Source organism: Lepidothrix coronata, unplaced genomic scaffold (genome assembly GCF_001604755.1).
Source record: "Lepidothrix coronata isolate B3197 unplaced genomic scaffold, Lepidothrix_coronata-1.0 Scaffold44, whole genome shotgun sequence".
In the NCBI taxonomy this organism is placed as follows: domain Eukaryota; kingdom Metazoa; phylum Chordata; class Aves; order Passeriformes; family Pipridae; genus Lepidothrix; species Lepidothrix coronata.
The window spans coordinates 5,652,397-5,666,853 of NW_016690224.1; the positions used below are offsets into that span (position 1 = coordinate 5,652,397).

Here is a 14,457-nt window from a genome sequence, read left to right on the forward strand (position 1 = left end):
CAGAATGGACATGAATTAAAAGTAATTTTATTCCACTTGTCAGTGACATTTCTATCATATCTGATAATAACACAAGCTACTAAAAGTCCCACAAGACATATCAGACCATTGAAATAGTATTCAAGAACCAAAGAGGAGTTCACAGAACAGCCAATTCTTGGGATCATCAAAATCAGTGGCAAGATTCCCACGTGGACAAATTTGATCAGTTAAATGCTGAATAAATCAACTGACTTCACCAGTGCTCCTGAAGTTTTATAGTGCAGTAATTCAGGATAGAAGATGCTTCACTGACTTCAATGAAAAACAGAATTTGGCAGGAAGAAAAGCAAAAAAGCACACTGAAAGTAAAATATCAAGGCACAGAAAATACATGCTACTTCCAGGCATACACTTTAACAGGTAAAGGTTTCTGGGGGATTTTTTTTTTTTTTAATAGGTAGTTGTACTCCTGTCAGATGATTCTTCTCTCACCTGCACCTGCAGAACTCTCCAGGTTTCTGGTTAGTCACTCCAGATTGATGTTAGTGCAAGGACAGGGAGTGTAAGTTGGCACAACTTGTTTGAAGGTATAATAATAAAGAAAACAGAGCAACAGCCACTGAAGATGTAGCCATGTCTTAATGCTCACCAGAACTTACTCCTTCTAACATGGAATATTTGTGTGACAAAACAAATGTATTCTATGAAACAGTTTTCAGCTAATAAAACCAGTTCTCCCATGCTTAATTTTCATAATGTATCAAGAAACTGCAGTAATTTAGAGGCCACCAGTTCTGGAACCTAAGGCTGTTCACTGGGTGGTATCTTAGGATCAGGAAGAGTGACTGTAAGTAGGGAAGGGTGCAAAAGTCTGTCCATCTCTAACTGCAGTGATACATAGAGTAGTTGTAGCAAGATGAAAGGATGAGCTAAACAAAAAAGACATGAACAAAGTAGAACACAATGAAACTGTGAGACTTGCTAGAGGAACAACAACAAAGGGATGAAGAAGAACATCTATTTTAAAAGAAGATCTTTTGTCAGATAAAAAAAACAGGAACTTTTTACATACATGTAGTTTAAAGAGGAAAATATGATCAGTGCAACTTTAATGCAGGACTGGAGCTAAGTCAAGGGAGAGCAACAATGAAAGACAACAAAACAAAAATAAATCATTAAGAAAAATACGGATGCTATGGAAGAAGAGTCTCTCTTAATAATCAAGTGATTGGAATCGGTCCCAGGTGGTTAAAAATCCAAGATAAAGATCTAAAAGCTGAGCATGACAGAAGAAAGCAGCTGCTGAGTCAGAGTACACCCACGGCATTATAAAATCACGTAGCAGGATAAAATCACTAACCCATGGTTACAATTGTGTTGAGACTATTTTAAAGTAAGGAAAAAAATCCTTCATGGCCTGATCCAAAACCCACCAGAGGTAACAGGTGTTCTTCTGCTTCAGTGGGCTGTGCATCAGATCTTACATTGTGCACTATAAACAGTCTAGATGTGTTGGCTTTGGCTGGCTGGGGTCAGCCAGGGAACATCATGGATCCAGCATACATTCCAGGGAAATGAGAAAGAAAGGGATTATTTTTAGGGCAAGATCTCATTATACGTTAGGGTGAAAGAGAAAATGCTGCTTTATACTGAGATTTCTTATAAATAAATGATTTTGAAAACCTGGTCACGCCATGCTGATTAACTAACTGGACTATCAGTTCATTCACCAGCAACATGCCTCTGCAGACTTGTAGGGTCAAAGTTAACAGTCTGGAATGGTTTCCATCTCTTCTTTTTCCCCCTCCAGAGGTTTACATGTTCATATCCTCCAAGTGCAGTCCTGGTCTTCAGATAGCATGCTGCAAGGACACAGAAATAAGTATGTTTAGAGGAGGAAAAGACAGAGGGTTTGCCCTGTGAGTTTAAATTATTAATTCTGCAGACCTAATGGATACATTATGCCACATTAGTGGTACTTGTTCTCTTAACAAACATCCCTCTAGATTAGTGGTTCAATACAGGTTTGAATCAAAGAGCTGAGTTTCTAATGGTATTGGTCATCTGTCAATCTGAACTGAATTTTTAAACTGGGTTACCTGAATCAATGCAAGTTAGGACCTTTCATTGCCAGGAAATGAGCTCTTATTTGAAAGTTTCATGAGGTGAACAGCATCTGTGCTTCTTGGAGTGGTACATAAAAGAGTCAGGCAAGAACAACACTGCCAGTAATAGAGAACTTGGTAAATACAACAGCAATACGTGACAGACATTTTAAACTGGGTAACCTCTCTTGTGCATCTGCTTTAGGAGAGGAAGGAGCCGAGAGGTTCCCTCACATTTTTGGGTAGAGGGAAGGTCTCAGACATTATCCAGGGATGTACTGACCTCACTGGCTTGTCCCTGGATTGTGGGCTCTCTGCTGGACTCTGAGATATCTCCTCTATCAAGCAGCCATGCTTAGCAGTTCCTTAAAGAGGGACCTGGGACACGAGGCTCTACACAATAAATATACCCTTCAGAAAGCATTAACTCCTTTGCTGATTGTCTCCTGGATGCTACTCAAGACTCCAGTGGGCAGAAGCCATTGTGGGAGCATTTCCTGCATGTGCAGATGAAACAGCTGGACCAGGATTTCTAATGTGGTTTGCTAAGGAAACGAGGCTGGTGTGGTCACAGTGCCCCTGTGCATCTGCACGTGCCTGCCAGCACGTGCCACGTGCTCAGCCTCCAAGCTGACTGAACTCTTCAACAGACAGATAGAGGACTTTAGGCTCTTATACTTTTACAAATCCAGTAAAATGAGGTAGGCATAAAGAGATAATCAGTGAGAGCCCTTACCAATAGAAAAGCAGCAGGATAAGGTCACTGGCTGGATGGACACCAAGAATTAATGTAGGTAAAAGAACAGGAATGCCCTGACTTCAGACTTTGAGTTCTATCAGTTACTGGCAGGTCCATCCCTGCAGCACAAGTCAAGTTGTATTCCTTGATTTGGGTTTGGGTTTTTTTATGGTAAGGTACAGAGGACAGGATTGTAATGTGGCGTGTAAATTCCTGTCCTCATGCTGGCCTTCAGTTTATTCTGTCTCTGAAAGACAGGCAGTCACTTAGTGACTGGTTGCAAAGGCTTCTGAGAGCCTCAGGAAGGGGACAGCAGAGACGTTAAAAATAATGTTGCATGCCTTTTCCTCCTGAAGGAGTATTTATAACTTAGTAAGAAAACTGCATTACACTGTATGTATACATCTGTTGCTGGTGCCCAGTCTAAATCCTTATTCCTTTTCCTTCTACCCGGAATTACCAATGCTGCATTACTGCACCTATGCTTGATTTAAGACCCTTCTGGTTATGAAGCAGTACAAGCTGGTGCTTTCCACACAGCCTGGCTGTCTCTGTCTTCCTTCAAAGTCATGCTGACAAGTGGTATTTCTGAGGTCAAGTTCTAGATCGAGTGAGATTAAAGAAAGGGTCAGAAGTTCAGGCTCCTCTACAAAAGCATTAAAATATCATAATGGTTTTCATAAAATTCTGAACTCAAACATGAGTACCCTTCTCACATAAGTTATTATCAGAGGATAGCTCTACCATGCCTGTGGCCCTGGGTTCAAGATAAACAAAGACAGTGAACACTTGATGTGAGTTAGAAAAGTCTCCCACGCTGGTCCACTGGCAGGAGTTTCTTGCATTCCATCCCTGCTTTGGCTGCCCTTTCTTGGATCAAAACAGTCTCTGTGTCAGTCAGAGCTCTACAGAAAAGCTTGAGTCTTTACTCCACTCTAAAACCTCTCACTCATTCTTCACATTTCTACTTGACTCACTCCCACTTGCAGAGAGTCACTAGAGAGGGGCACAGAAGAATTGGGCTTTATATAACAAGCGTTGTGGGTCAACTGGGTGGCAAAACTCATGTGAACTCTAGTTCTGCCCTGAACAGCATTGTAAAGTGTCACTCAGACACTAGAGACAGGCTATATGTGAGTCTAAACATCTCCTGTGAGAAGCTGAATATTGTTCCAGACTATTCACAGGTTATGTAGCAAACCCGGGAATGGGATAAGAATCCATAATTCCTATGGTAGCATGAAGTAGAACGTGACTGTTGAGATCCAGTTAAGAAAAGGGTTTGGGATCCCTGGGGTCTCCTTCACTTACATAAAGGAGGATCCAGCCCAGGATTTTGTTTCCCTAAACTCTGCCAGTGGAACTCAAATGAAATCCAAAGGCACTTTGTGTCCCGTGTCATCAAAAACCAAAACAAAACAGAATTTTGAATCTGCTTCAAAAATTTCAAGGCTACTCTGAAAACACAGACTGTGAATGACTTGAGAGCCCTCATTGACTGACAAATTATTACCTTTTGCTGGACAAAATACTCAGAGACAGGAAGGCTGACTCCAAGAGCACCCAAGTCAGTGGAAAGGTTACTGGCAGGCTTCATGAAGGATCATAAGAACAGCAGCAGTGGGTTGGAGCAAACAGCCACCTTTGCAGCATCCCACCTCTGACAGTGACATGTCACAAACAGCCAAAGGAACTGCCCTTCTTTTTTTCCTTTCTTTCATGTATGTGTGTGTACCACATCTTTCTTAAGACAAGGACATCAGAATTAGAGGCAGGACTCAGGATGTCTCACCTGTCATCAGCTATCTTGCCATTCCCTCTCTATCCAGGCATGTTGCAGCAGACTAAGGCCAGCCAGGCTATGGCACACAGCTCTGCACTGTTTCACTTCACAGTGATGCCTCCTCATGGAAGGCAAATATGTCCCTTTTCTCACTGCAGCTCTTGATGGACAACATGCCTAAGGCACATATGCAGGGCCAGACTCGCTGGTGACACAAATACTGGCTTCAGTTACATCTGAACAAGCAGTGGAAATGTAATTCAGTGTTCAGGACTGGCAAGGCAGGAGCGCAGAAGCTGACTGGAGGGGGTGAAAGTGTATGAAGAATGGAGTGAGAATAAATTTGGCCTAGTGTGGAATGAGGGACAGCCTTGATTTGGCACACACCACAGCTCTGCACTCAGAGATTCCTCAGCATAATGAGGAACACTGTTTACACTGATCAAGACAAGTTTTATTGCTGGCTTTAATGATGGCTTCCCCTTCCCTACATTCAGGGTCATGACTGCAGAAGGCAGATGGTTCCCAAATGTTGGGTGGGCCCTGTTCCAGGATATTGTATATATAGGTATCACTATATATCTTAATATATGTTTGCTAAAGAGAACATGCCAATGTTCAAGACAAACGAGGCTCTCCAAGGCAGCAGGAGAAGCCCTGAGTTGACTTAGCACCAAGTAAAGCTTCAACATGAAAAGTCAAGGCTGTTTCTTCCGTACAGACGTAGGTGTTGACTGCTGTTATTCCTGTGCTACTGTTGCTCTGGGACTGAATAAGCCAGAGAAGGCACTCAGGGATGCCTGGAGGTAGGGATTTTCTGAAAAGTGAAAGGGTCTTCCTCTTCTCGAGTCTGCCAGTGTTATTAGGTACATTTGGGGGTGTTATTTGGGGTATAATGTTGCTGTTTGTTCAAAGCAGGAATTCCTTGTACATCCTTTCTCTGCAGCTCCCACCATTCCTACCCCTGACACCCCTGACTCGATGTTTTTCTCCTGGCTGAGGCATGTGGAGTTGTTTTGAAGGAGACTTCAGAGCCAGCTGAGCCTGACCCAAGTTGCTGTACCAAGAGGAAAAGTTGTGTAACAACTAGTAGAGATTCCCTCCTGCCAACCTGACTTGGATGCCTCAGTTTTGTTGCCTTCCAGAAGCTCTGACCTGGGATGCTGTGGAAGAACTCAAGTTCTCATTACACCTGGTATCTTTGATACTGGCAGCAGGGCCGTGGATAAATCACAATTAGCTACTTAAATGTATGAATTTATGAAGAGTTTATGAACTCGAGTGACACCCCCTGTGAGAAGCTGTAGCAGTTCTGGGAGAACAGATAAAGTACTAACACAGATTAGAAATGGGATGGTAGGATGGTAAACAACAAGCTCTAAGGCAAGATACCTAAGAATATGGTAGGAGAATACCAAGGGGATCTCCCAAGGGTAATTTGCAATGAGACTTATTATCCTTTGAAGACCAAAAGGAATGTCAGCAGGAGCAACTGGGTGCTGTGGTAGCTGATGAATTTCATGTGGATAAAACACACAGTAATGCATCCTGGAAGGTCAAGATTTTCATACATATCACTGAAGTCAGAATTAACTTTCAGGGAAAATGCATGTGTAGTCATGGAAACATTACATCTCTGCTTAATGGTAATCAAATAAATCTGTTGTATTACTCTATTAAGGCTATTTTGTGCTCTCTTACTAATACTGAAACATATATTAAAGTTGGCATAGAATTAATTTACAATCACTTCACTTCAGCAGAGGCAAAGTGACTGTTAGCAAATAATCATGAACAAGGTACAAATGGATGTGACATAACTGCATGGAGTGTGCAATACATTCACACCAGTGGCACACCAAAATAAGTATAAAATATAAATGTACAAAAGTAAGGCGAAAAGGGGGACTCAGGTAAGCACGGAGAGTGGAAAGCCCAGTTGGGTCCTCCTGTTAACTTATTTTCATGTCAAAAGATTGTTATTGCCATCAAATACTTCCTTAGAAGCAAAGGCTTTTCGGAGGGTGACAAGTGAGAGGGAGAAGGGGAGCAGTAAAGACACTGGGAAGCCAGAGAACAGGGTGAATCCAGTAAACCCTGAGCCCTCACGAAACTCAAGGCCAAGAGGCCTCTACAGAAACTATAAACAGAAATTAATATCCCAGCAGTGTGCTGAGGGTTCCCAGGCACCTCCCCGTGCTGCCCTTCTCTCCTCCTACTTTGAAAAAAATATTGAGCTGCTCTCCTTGCCTGAGAAATGATGAGTAAGGTGGTAAAGGCGCTCAGAGGAATTTCCTGCTGCTGTCAATTACAAAACTTGGCACCCCCTGCCTGAAGTGACTCGGTTTTAAATCTGTGAGGGCTGAACAAACTGAACACAAGTTGAAACAGAGAGACTCATGCTTGCAAAATGCATAGAAAATTAATGAATATACAGGAAGGTTCAGATTCTGTGGCACCATCTAATAATATCCTACAGAACCGGACTCCATCTCCACTAACTTTCCTGTAGTTCAACATGGTGCACTTCAAATTTTGTCTGAAAATGCTGTACATGTTTAATCAGCTACTCCATTCCACTCCTCAGAGATGTCTGCATTTCAGTGGTGCATGAGGTGATCTCTGTTTATAGTTTATGCACAAGTTTGTACAGTGCATTGAAAGGTTCTCCAGTCAAAACAGCCAATAATAAATTCATTTCAATTGGTTATTTTAATGGGAAATGCACAGTACTATGGAGAAAATTTGTTGCATAATTTTAAGAAATGGTACCAGTAGCCTCATTACATTTGTCCTCTTTTTCAAGTAAGCTTATAATCCATCTGGGTAACCCTTGTGTTACAGAGATTCACTCACTGAGCTTTGTCACTATTGCTGCAGGTGTAGCAAGGCAGGACAATAACACAGCAAGGAGAAGGAATGGCCTTACCCCACAGGGAGCCAAGTCAAAATTACATTTGTGGTCACTTTTGATATAGTTGGTCACCTGGTTTTACTGTCAAACAGTAAAAGAGCAATTGAGTGTCGTGTTCTCCTTACAAAATTGAAAGATAAATTGGCCAGATTGTGAGACTGAAAATTAGCACCTGAGGACTCTATTACCTGAAAGCTGAGGATCTCTGTGCAGTTGGTCTTGCAGATGGTAAAACAAGGAGCAGAAAAAACAAAAAGCAACTGGCCAAAATTCGAAAAACCTATTGAAGCTGCAAGAGTTTCTAGAAAACCCACCGCTCATTTGTGCTTAACTACAGACAACAGAATTTTCTAAATGGTAAAATACGTAAAAATTGTTCTTTGGGAAAACATGCATGCACCTCTAAAGAGATAAGAATAGATAGTTCTGACAATCTTTAGTCTGTTGTTCTGGAGCCCATGCCCAGGGAACTGCTCATAGCGCTTCCTTACCGTTGTGAAATGAACTACGCAATAGACGCCAATGATGACAAGGCCAATGATAATCGATGCAACAGCAACCCAGAGGGCATTGCGACCCAGTCTTTTTGATCCTTCTATGTCTCCTTGATTATAACTGTTTAAAGCCTGGAGAAGAGAAACAGAGAATTTACAACTTATTGTAAAAAAACCAGAACGCCGAGTCCAGAGTTCTTTATCAGAGTGCTCTTTCGCACTGTCTCAGCATCCTTCCTCAGGGAATCAGATCAGTCATAACATGTTCTTTAGTATCATATATGTATTCCAGAAGGTATCCCAGAAATGGGAAGTGTGCAAGGAGAAATATGAGGACCTGATCAAATGAACTGTTCTGTGGATTGAAGAATTCAGATTGTGTTTAGAAAATGACTTCACAAGGTATCACCAAGCGTTATAATGAACGGGCTTCAGTTATAAATCAGCTTTTGTAGCAAAGACAGAACGACAGTTAATTCGAGTAAAGATCTGAGACTGTGGAGAGCAGGAAAGGGATGAAGTTCATCAGAGGATACCAAGCATTGCTGTAGAGTCATTTCTCCCAAGCAGAAAAATAATTAGGGACATTATCTGTGTGTTCTGTCGATTAGTGAGCACACAAAGCTAATGGGCTTAGATGCTTTCTTGGTGTTAGCACTGCAGTAAGATCAGTCCTGCCAAGACAGTCCCAAAGCAATGAAGCCTGTATTCCTAGAATTGCATCTCAAGGATAAGTGCAGGTACTTATTCTCTGGTGTCTAAGAAAGGTTGAGATGCTGATGCACTCCCGTCCTTAAAGAGAGCACTGATAAAATTCTTCTCTTCCTGGAAGCCTAATGCCTAAACATTTCTCTATTTTATGTCCCTAAAGAATATCACTAATACCTCTGCTCTGCTGTCAAATTTTGTTGAGGCTGACCAGCAGATGGAAAGGATGGAATGGGGGAAAAGGGAAGAGATGGAAATGATAAAGGGGAACAAGCACATAGTCACATGGGACAGTGTCACTTCTGATACTCCACCAGTGCAGCCTCCTGTTACAAAGGGGGGCTGGCACAGTCTTCTCCCCTAAACTACTCTGCTGCTTCCAGCAGTCCTGTCTACAGGAGAAGAGCTTTCTTACGTTTTCTTAAAGTACAATTGGGAAGGTCATTAAAAGGAGTACAAGGAGAAACATGGCTTGGCTTGGTCTGGAGCAGGCTGACCTCCTCCTGCCTCTGCCAGCAACCATAGATGGGACTGTGGCTACAGGGGAAAACACAGGGAAGCATCACTGACACCCTGGCCTTTGTCCTCCACACTTATCAAAGCACTCCCTTTGCATGGCACCTTACAGTGTGGTCCTGCAAAAAGCCTAAACTCGGTCCCCCAGACATGAGGTCTCAAAACTGAGGCAGAGTTGTAAGCAAGATGTCACAGCACCAGCTTGCAGTTCTGTGCCATTTTACTAATGTATTTAGGAAGTCTGGAAAATGTCCATGTGATTTCTGCAGGTACTGCATAAATAATTCACTATGCAAACTTTAATAAATAATGGTGTTTTAATACAAATCCACGATGAAGAGGAGGAAAACAGCATTAACAATACAGAATAGGATTTGGGAGAGACAGGAAGGAGACAAAAGTTTCCTTATGAAAAGGTTTAAATTAAATGAAATAACTTATATGACATTCATGAACAAATAAGAGGTTTGGAGGAGTGGCTGGGGTCTGACACAAAGCTTTTTGAACTTCATTTACTTCCATCTGCTTCAAAGGGTTCCTGGTCAAGCTTCCAGTTTTACACATTAGACATAGATAACATTCTGTTTAAGCCTTAAATATTACATCTGTTTATTTCCAAGGGAAATATATATATATATTGAGAATACAGCATCTGTATGAGACATGTGGTCTGTCCAACTTTTGAAACAAATTTCAGCCCTTTTCAACCTAATACCATCTGATTTCTCAGGTTTCTGCTACCTCGCTCCCTATGAAGTCATAAACTAAATTAAAGTCACAGTTCTGCAGCTGTTAATTTACTTGAGTAATCTCAGTGACTTCACCAGGTTCACACACATCTATTTATAAAATATATTCTCAGTTCAACAATAAAGTAACTTAACCTCATGTGAACAGAAATTTGATGAATTAGCTATAAACTTCTAATCCCTTTTTACATATGTTTTCTGTTCCACATTCCCAGAGCACCGATCATGGCAAAACGAGAAAGAACACTGAATTACTTCAGAAACCCTCCTCTACCTCTCTTACAAATCTGGGGAGACCAGACTGAGGTTCTCTGATCAGCATTTTCTAAGCTCTATAAGCCAGGCTGTGTGAACCTTATTTGGCTGTGCCTGGAAACGAGACACTCTCTAGTTCAGTCCTAAGGAAGAGCGAGACGTGCTGACTCAGTGTGACTCCTCAGTGTAAGAAAGCTTCCAGGGAAAGAGAAAGAAGAGGGGGGACTCGGGGAGCAATTCAGAACCAGGCTTGATCTCTGCTTTTTGGTGAACAAAACAGGCAGGTGCTGAGCAGGACACATGAAAGGGGAGTTGGTTCTGCAGGCTGTTGCAGAAGAAAAACTTACCAGTTTTCAAAGATAAAGGCCATGCAAAAATGCCTAAAAACAGGTGCTGAGCCCTGTTCTTTAATATTCCTGAAGTAGGTACAGGCTGTCCCATACAGTGTTAGATGTCCAGGTACCTACAAGCTACTTAAAAAAAAAGATGTATAAATAATAAACTTTGGAAATAAACTTACTAACTACAGGCACACTGGTCACTCTGCTAGTCACTGACCTGACCAAAGCCAACACACGATATGTGGCTTGTTAGGATGCCAATTAGAAGAGGTGACTCCCTCAGAAAGTAAGTTCTATCCTTTGCTGTCTGTCCCTTGACTTCTACCACCCCCTTGTTCATTGTCTCTGCTTAAGAAATCTCATGTACAGACAAAGCATCTGAATCCAACAGCAACAAATGCAGAAAAAAGAACTTGTTACTATCAGAGGCAGATGAGCCAAGATTGTCACAGCTTGACCACATATGTTGTTTGAAGCATGTAAATGATTAAACAAAAATGTGTCAACATAAAGAGGCAGTTAGGAGCAAAAATCAGTGAGAAATAGCTTTTGAGAGACTGTTTGGAAGCTTACAAATCCAAGGCCCTATAGAATTAGATGGCTAGTCTGACATACAGATCTTTGAAATAAAGACAACTGAACGAGGCATACTGAGAAAATCCAACAAAACATGTTCAACTGTCAGACCTCAGTGCTGGTATTGGAAATATCCAATTCATTTCTCAGAGTTGTCCCACAGTCTCCCTCTAGCTCTGATCCCATGAGTCAGATACAGCCAGTCCACACGAGCCAGCTCGCAGACACAACTGGCAGTTCACTGCCAGCCGAGCGCTCCTTGGGTTCACCATGGGACAAGACACCGCTGCAGATAAGGGGCCAAAGAGCTCAGGGACACCCTGCCTAGCCACCAGAGAAGTCTGTTCTGTCACATAAGCTCCTGACTTGGTACCTCTCCCACACTACTGCCCCTGATGCCTTTCACCTATGTAAGAACAGGGTAAGTCTGAGCGAGGCACCTCTGGGGTAGAGTGAGCCAACTAATGGTACAGCAATGCAAATACAGCTGCTGGAAACAACAAGAAGCAGAATGGATGGTATCTGGCTGGAACCACAGAGGAGCACTGAGAACAGTGATCCTACAGCCAGGAGTTCTGGCCAGGTCCCTGAGGAAAACAGAACTCCATTTGCTAAACATGCCGAGCAATCCTCACACCTCCAAGTGACCAGCGACTCGTTTGAGGGGGTTGCTCTTGTAATGCCAATACAGTGTGTTACTGATGCCATTAAGGGACCATTCTACCAGCTGTCCTCTGACCCCTGCCATGAGAAACAGGTAGGTAAGGAACGAGAAAAGGTTGTTATTGCAATAGGGAGAACTTGCGAAAGGTTTAGTCTAAAAATATAGTCAAGGAGGTAAGATCTGTAACGGTAAGGTTTGTGCCTCCAAAGGTGAGAAAGAAGTGAGGAAACCAGTGCTGGAGTTGTAAATGGGGCAGCAGAAGAGACTGAAGACAAATCTGTCATTTATTTTGGGGTGTGTTAGAGCCTAGACTCTACTTTTAGAGTGAAAACATTGTCTGAATTTAGAGCAGTTAAGGAGGACATGACACAGGTACACAGGGTGCTGAGCCATGCCCCTCCATAAGCCAATAGGACTTTCCCTTCAGGTCCATTCTAGGAAGTGGAAATTTGTAGAGAACTCTGGTTCTATGGACCTTTATCTCTGACACAAGATCTCAGGCAAGCTCTGCAGACTATAAGGTACCTTCTGTAGGAAAAGAAAATAACCTGCTCTTGTATCTCAGTATTAACCCTTAGCAATTCTATCTGAAAAAGAGAGGAAGGATGTAGATCCCAGCAGAAATAGAAGTAAAACCAGCATAGGCTAAAATGCAGAACCTGCAGCTGAGGATAATGGAGCAGTTACAGGTTGCAGCTCTGAAAGGCAGGACGATCAGGCTGTAGAAAAGAAGTTGGATGGGTTATTTTTAGGGAAAAGGACAGGTTATAGGTGCTGTTGAAACAGAAGGGTTTCACAGACAGTGGAGGTCACTGGTCTGGTTTTTGTTTCCCCCTCTAAGGGAGTGGGCAGCTGAGACCCGCATAGACTGTTTAGCATTCAGGAAGTGCTCTTCCCACCCTGGCTTCTACATATCCCCTGGTGACAGTTACTGATGCCTGACTCCAAAAGCCTGCGTGAACTTCAACTAGGCCGTGGGTGGAGATTTCTCCATATGGGGTGCAAAAATCTTTAGAGGCCAAATTCTGTCCTTGACAGATAACTTCTGTGCAGCCCCAGTGCCTTGGTGAAGGCACTGTCACAGTGAACAGACGCTCGCAGCCCCAGATCATCAGCTCTCATTACTTTATATAGCACCCTCAGTGTCCATAGACAGAAAGGATGCTGGGTACCAGCAGAACCAAGTCTTCCCAAATCAAGGAAAAGATCACATTGTATAGTTAAGGTAACAACAAAGAAAACAAACGCAGAAGGGGGGAAAAAAGGGAGCTAATACTTAACTGCACAAAAAGAGTTGGGAAGATGGCTTTGGAATAGTTCCTTTAAGTCATTTTCAAGCCTAAGAAACGTGATTTCTGATCAATCTTACTAGTTTTAAAAGAGTGTGCTTTAGGATATTTTAGACATAGTTAACTATTCTTACACTTAATTGCAAAAAGAAACAACTATATTTGTACTTACCTTTTCAGCCTGTCAGAGAAAAGGATGAAAATACACAACATGTTTTAAACCTTTTTCAGCTCCTAAACAATACATTGTAGTATTACTGATAACACTGATCATGTATACAACTAGAAAACTCTGGATCTGACTCTGCAACTTTTCACTGAGAGGAGATTCTGTTCCAACAATCCTTCTGAAGTTAATGGGACTGCTGGATTATTAAGGAATATGCATATCAATTGCAGGTTGTAGGAGTAAGGCTGTTCTCTCAGTGTATTTGATACTCAATTTATAAGGGCTTTTGCCAACAACCAACAATCTTTATAGTTGTAATATTCTAGTAAATAGTATAAAAGAACCTGTTTACTGGAAAAAAATGTGCTCCTATCATATTTGATTAGCTGAAGCAGAAACCAAATCTGATTTCTGTTCCCCAGTCGCCACTGTCACACACAGACACTGTGTCCAATCCAGCGTGCAACTTATTTGATGTAACAAATCCCATTAACTGGGATAAACCTGCTTCCCTTACATAGCCTGAGAGTGAAAACTTGTTTGAAACTGCCTTTCACTCCACGTTTTCCATCTGCTGGTGGGACAGGTCGGGTGGATCCCCTGGCTGTGCCTGCTGATGCTCCCAGGCTCGCTGCCTCACCCCACTGTGCACAGGCTCCAGGGACAAGCGGTTCAAAGGCGGCTGGATGCCCCTTTCCCGGACGGCTCCTCCAGCCCCCCCGGCCGGGAACGCCGTGGCCAAGGCAGCGCGGGGCGCCCCGCCAAGCCGGCTTGGACCCCCATCGGGGCTCTACTCACCATGACGGCGAAGACGAAGGCGACGATGTTGATGGGATAGGCGGGACAGAAGCAGGCGAGGATGCTGAGGAGCAGGTAGTTCTTGGGCCGCGGCTGCGGCGGCCCGTCGGGCAGCTCATCCTCGATGTTGGTCTCGGGGCTGTTCTCCAGAGCCCGCTTGATGTCGGCGCCGGCGGGGAGCGCGGACATGGGGCTGCGGTGCGGAGCTGCGGGCGGGCGGCGCGGAAAGCCCAGCGCCGCGCTCCGGGCAGGCGGGACCCGGCGCGGCGCCGAGCCAAGGGAGCCGCCCCGGGACGGGGCCGGGCGGGGCGCGGGGGCCGCGGGAGCTTTCAACTCGTGAGCGAAGTTCACGGCGGGGATCGCAAAAACACCAAC

General features: G+C 43.4%; 1 protein-coding gene across 1 annotated transcript; it reads right to left on the reverse strand.

Moving 5' to 3' along the window:
* Positions 1-7: 7 nt before the first annotated feature.
* TMEM233 (transmembrane protein 233) lies at positions 8-14,278 on the reverse strand. The gene is made up of 3 exons (XM_017814132.1): positions 14,083-14,278; positions 8,015-8,149; positions 8-1,844 (listed from the first exon to the last, which is right to left on the reverse strand). The coding sequence occupies exons 1-3, from the start codon at positions 14,269-14,271 to the stop codon at positions 1,833-1,835; spliced, it is 336 nt and encodes a 111-aa protein (XP_017669621.1). The 5' UTR covers positions 14,272-14,278; the 3' UTR covers positions 8-1,832.
* Positions 14,279-14,457: the final 179 nt, after the last annotated feature.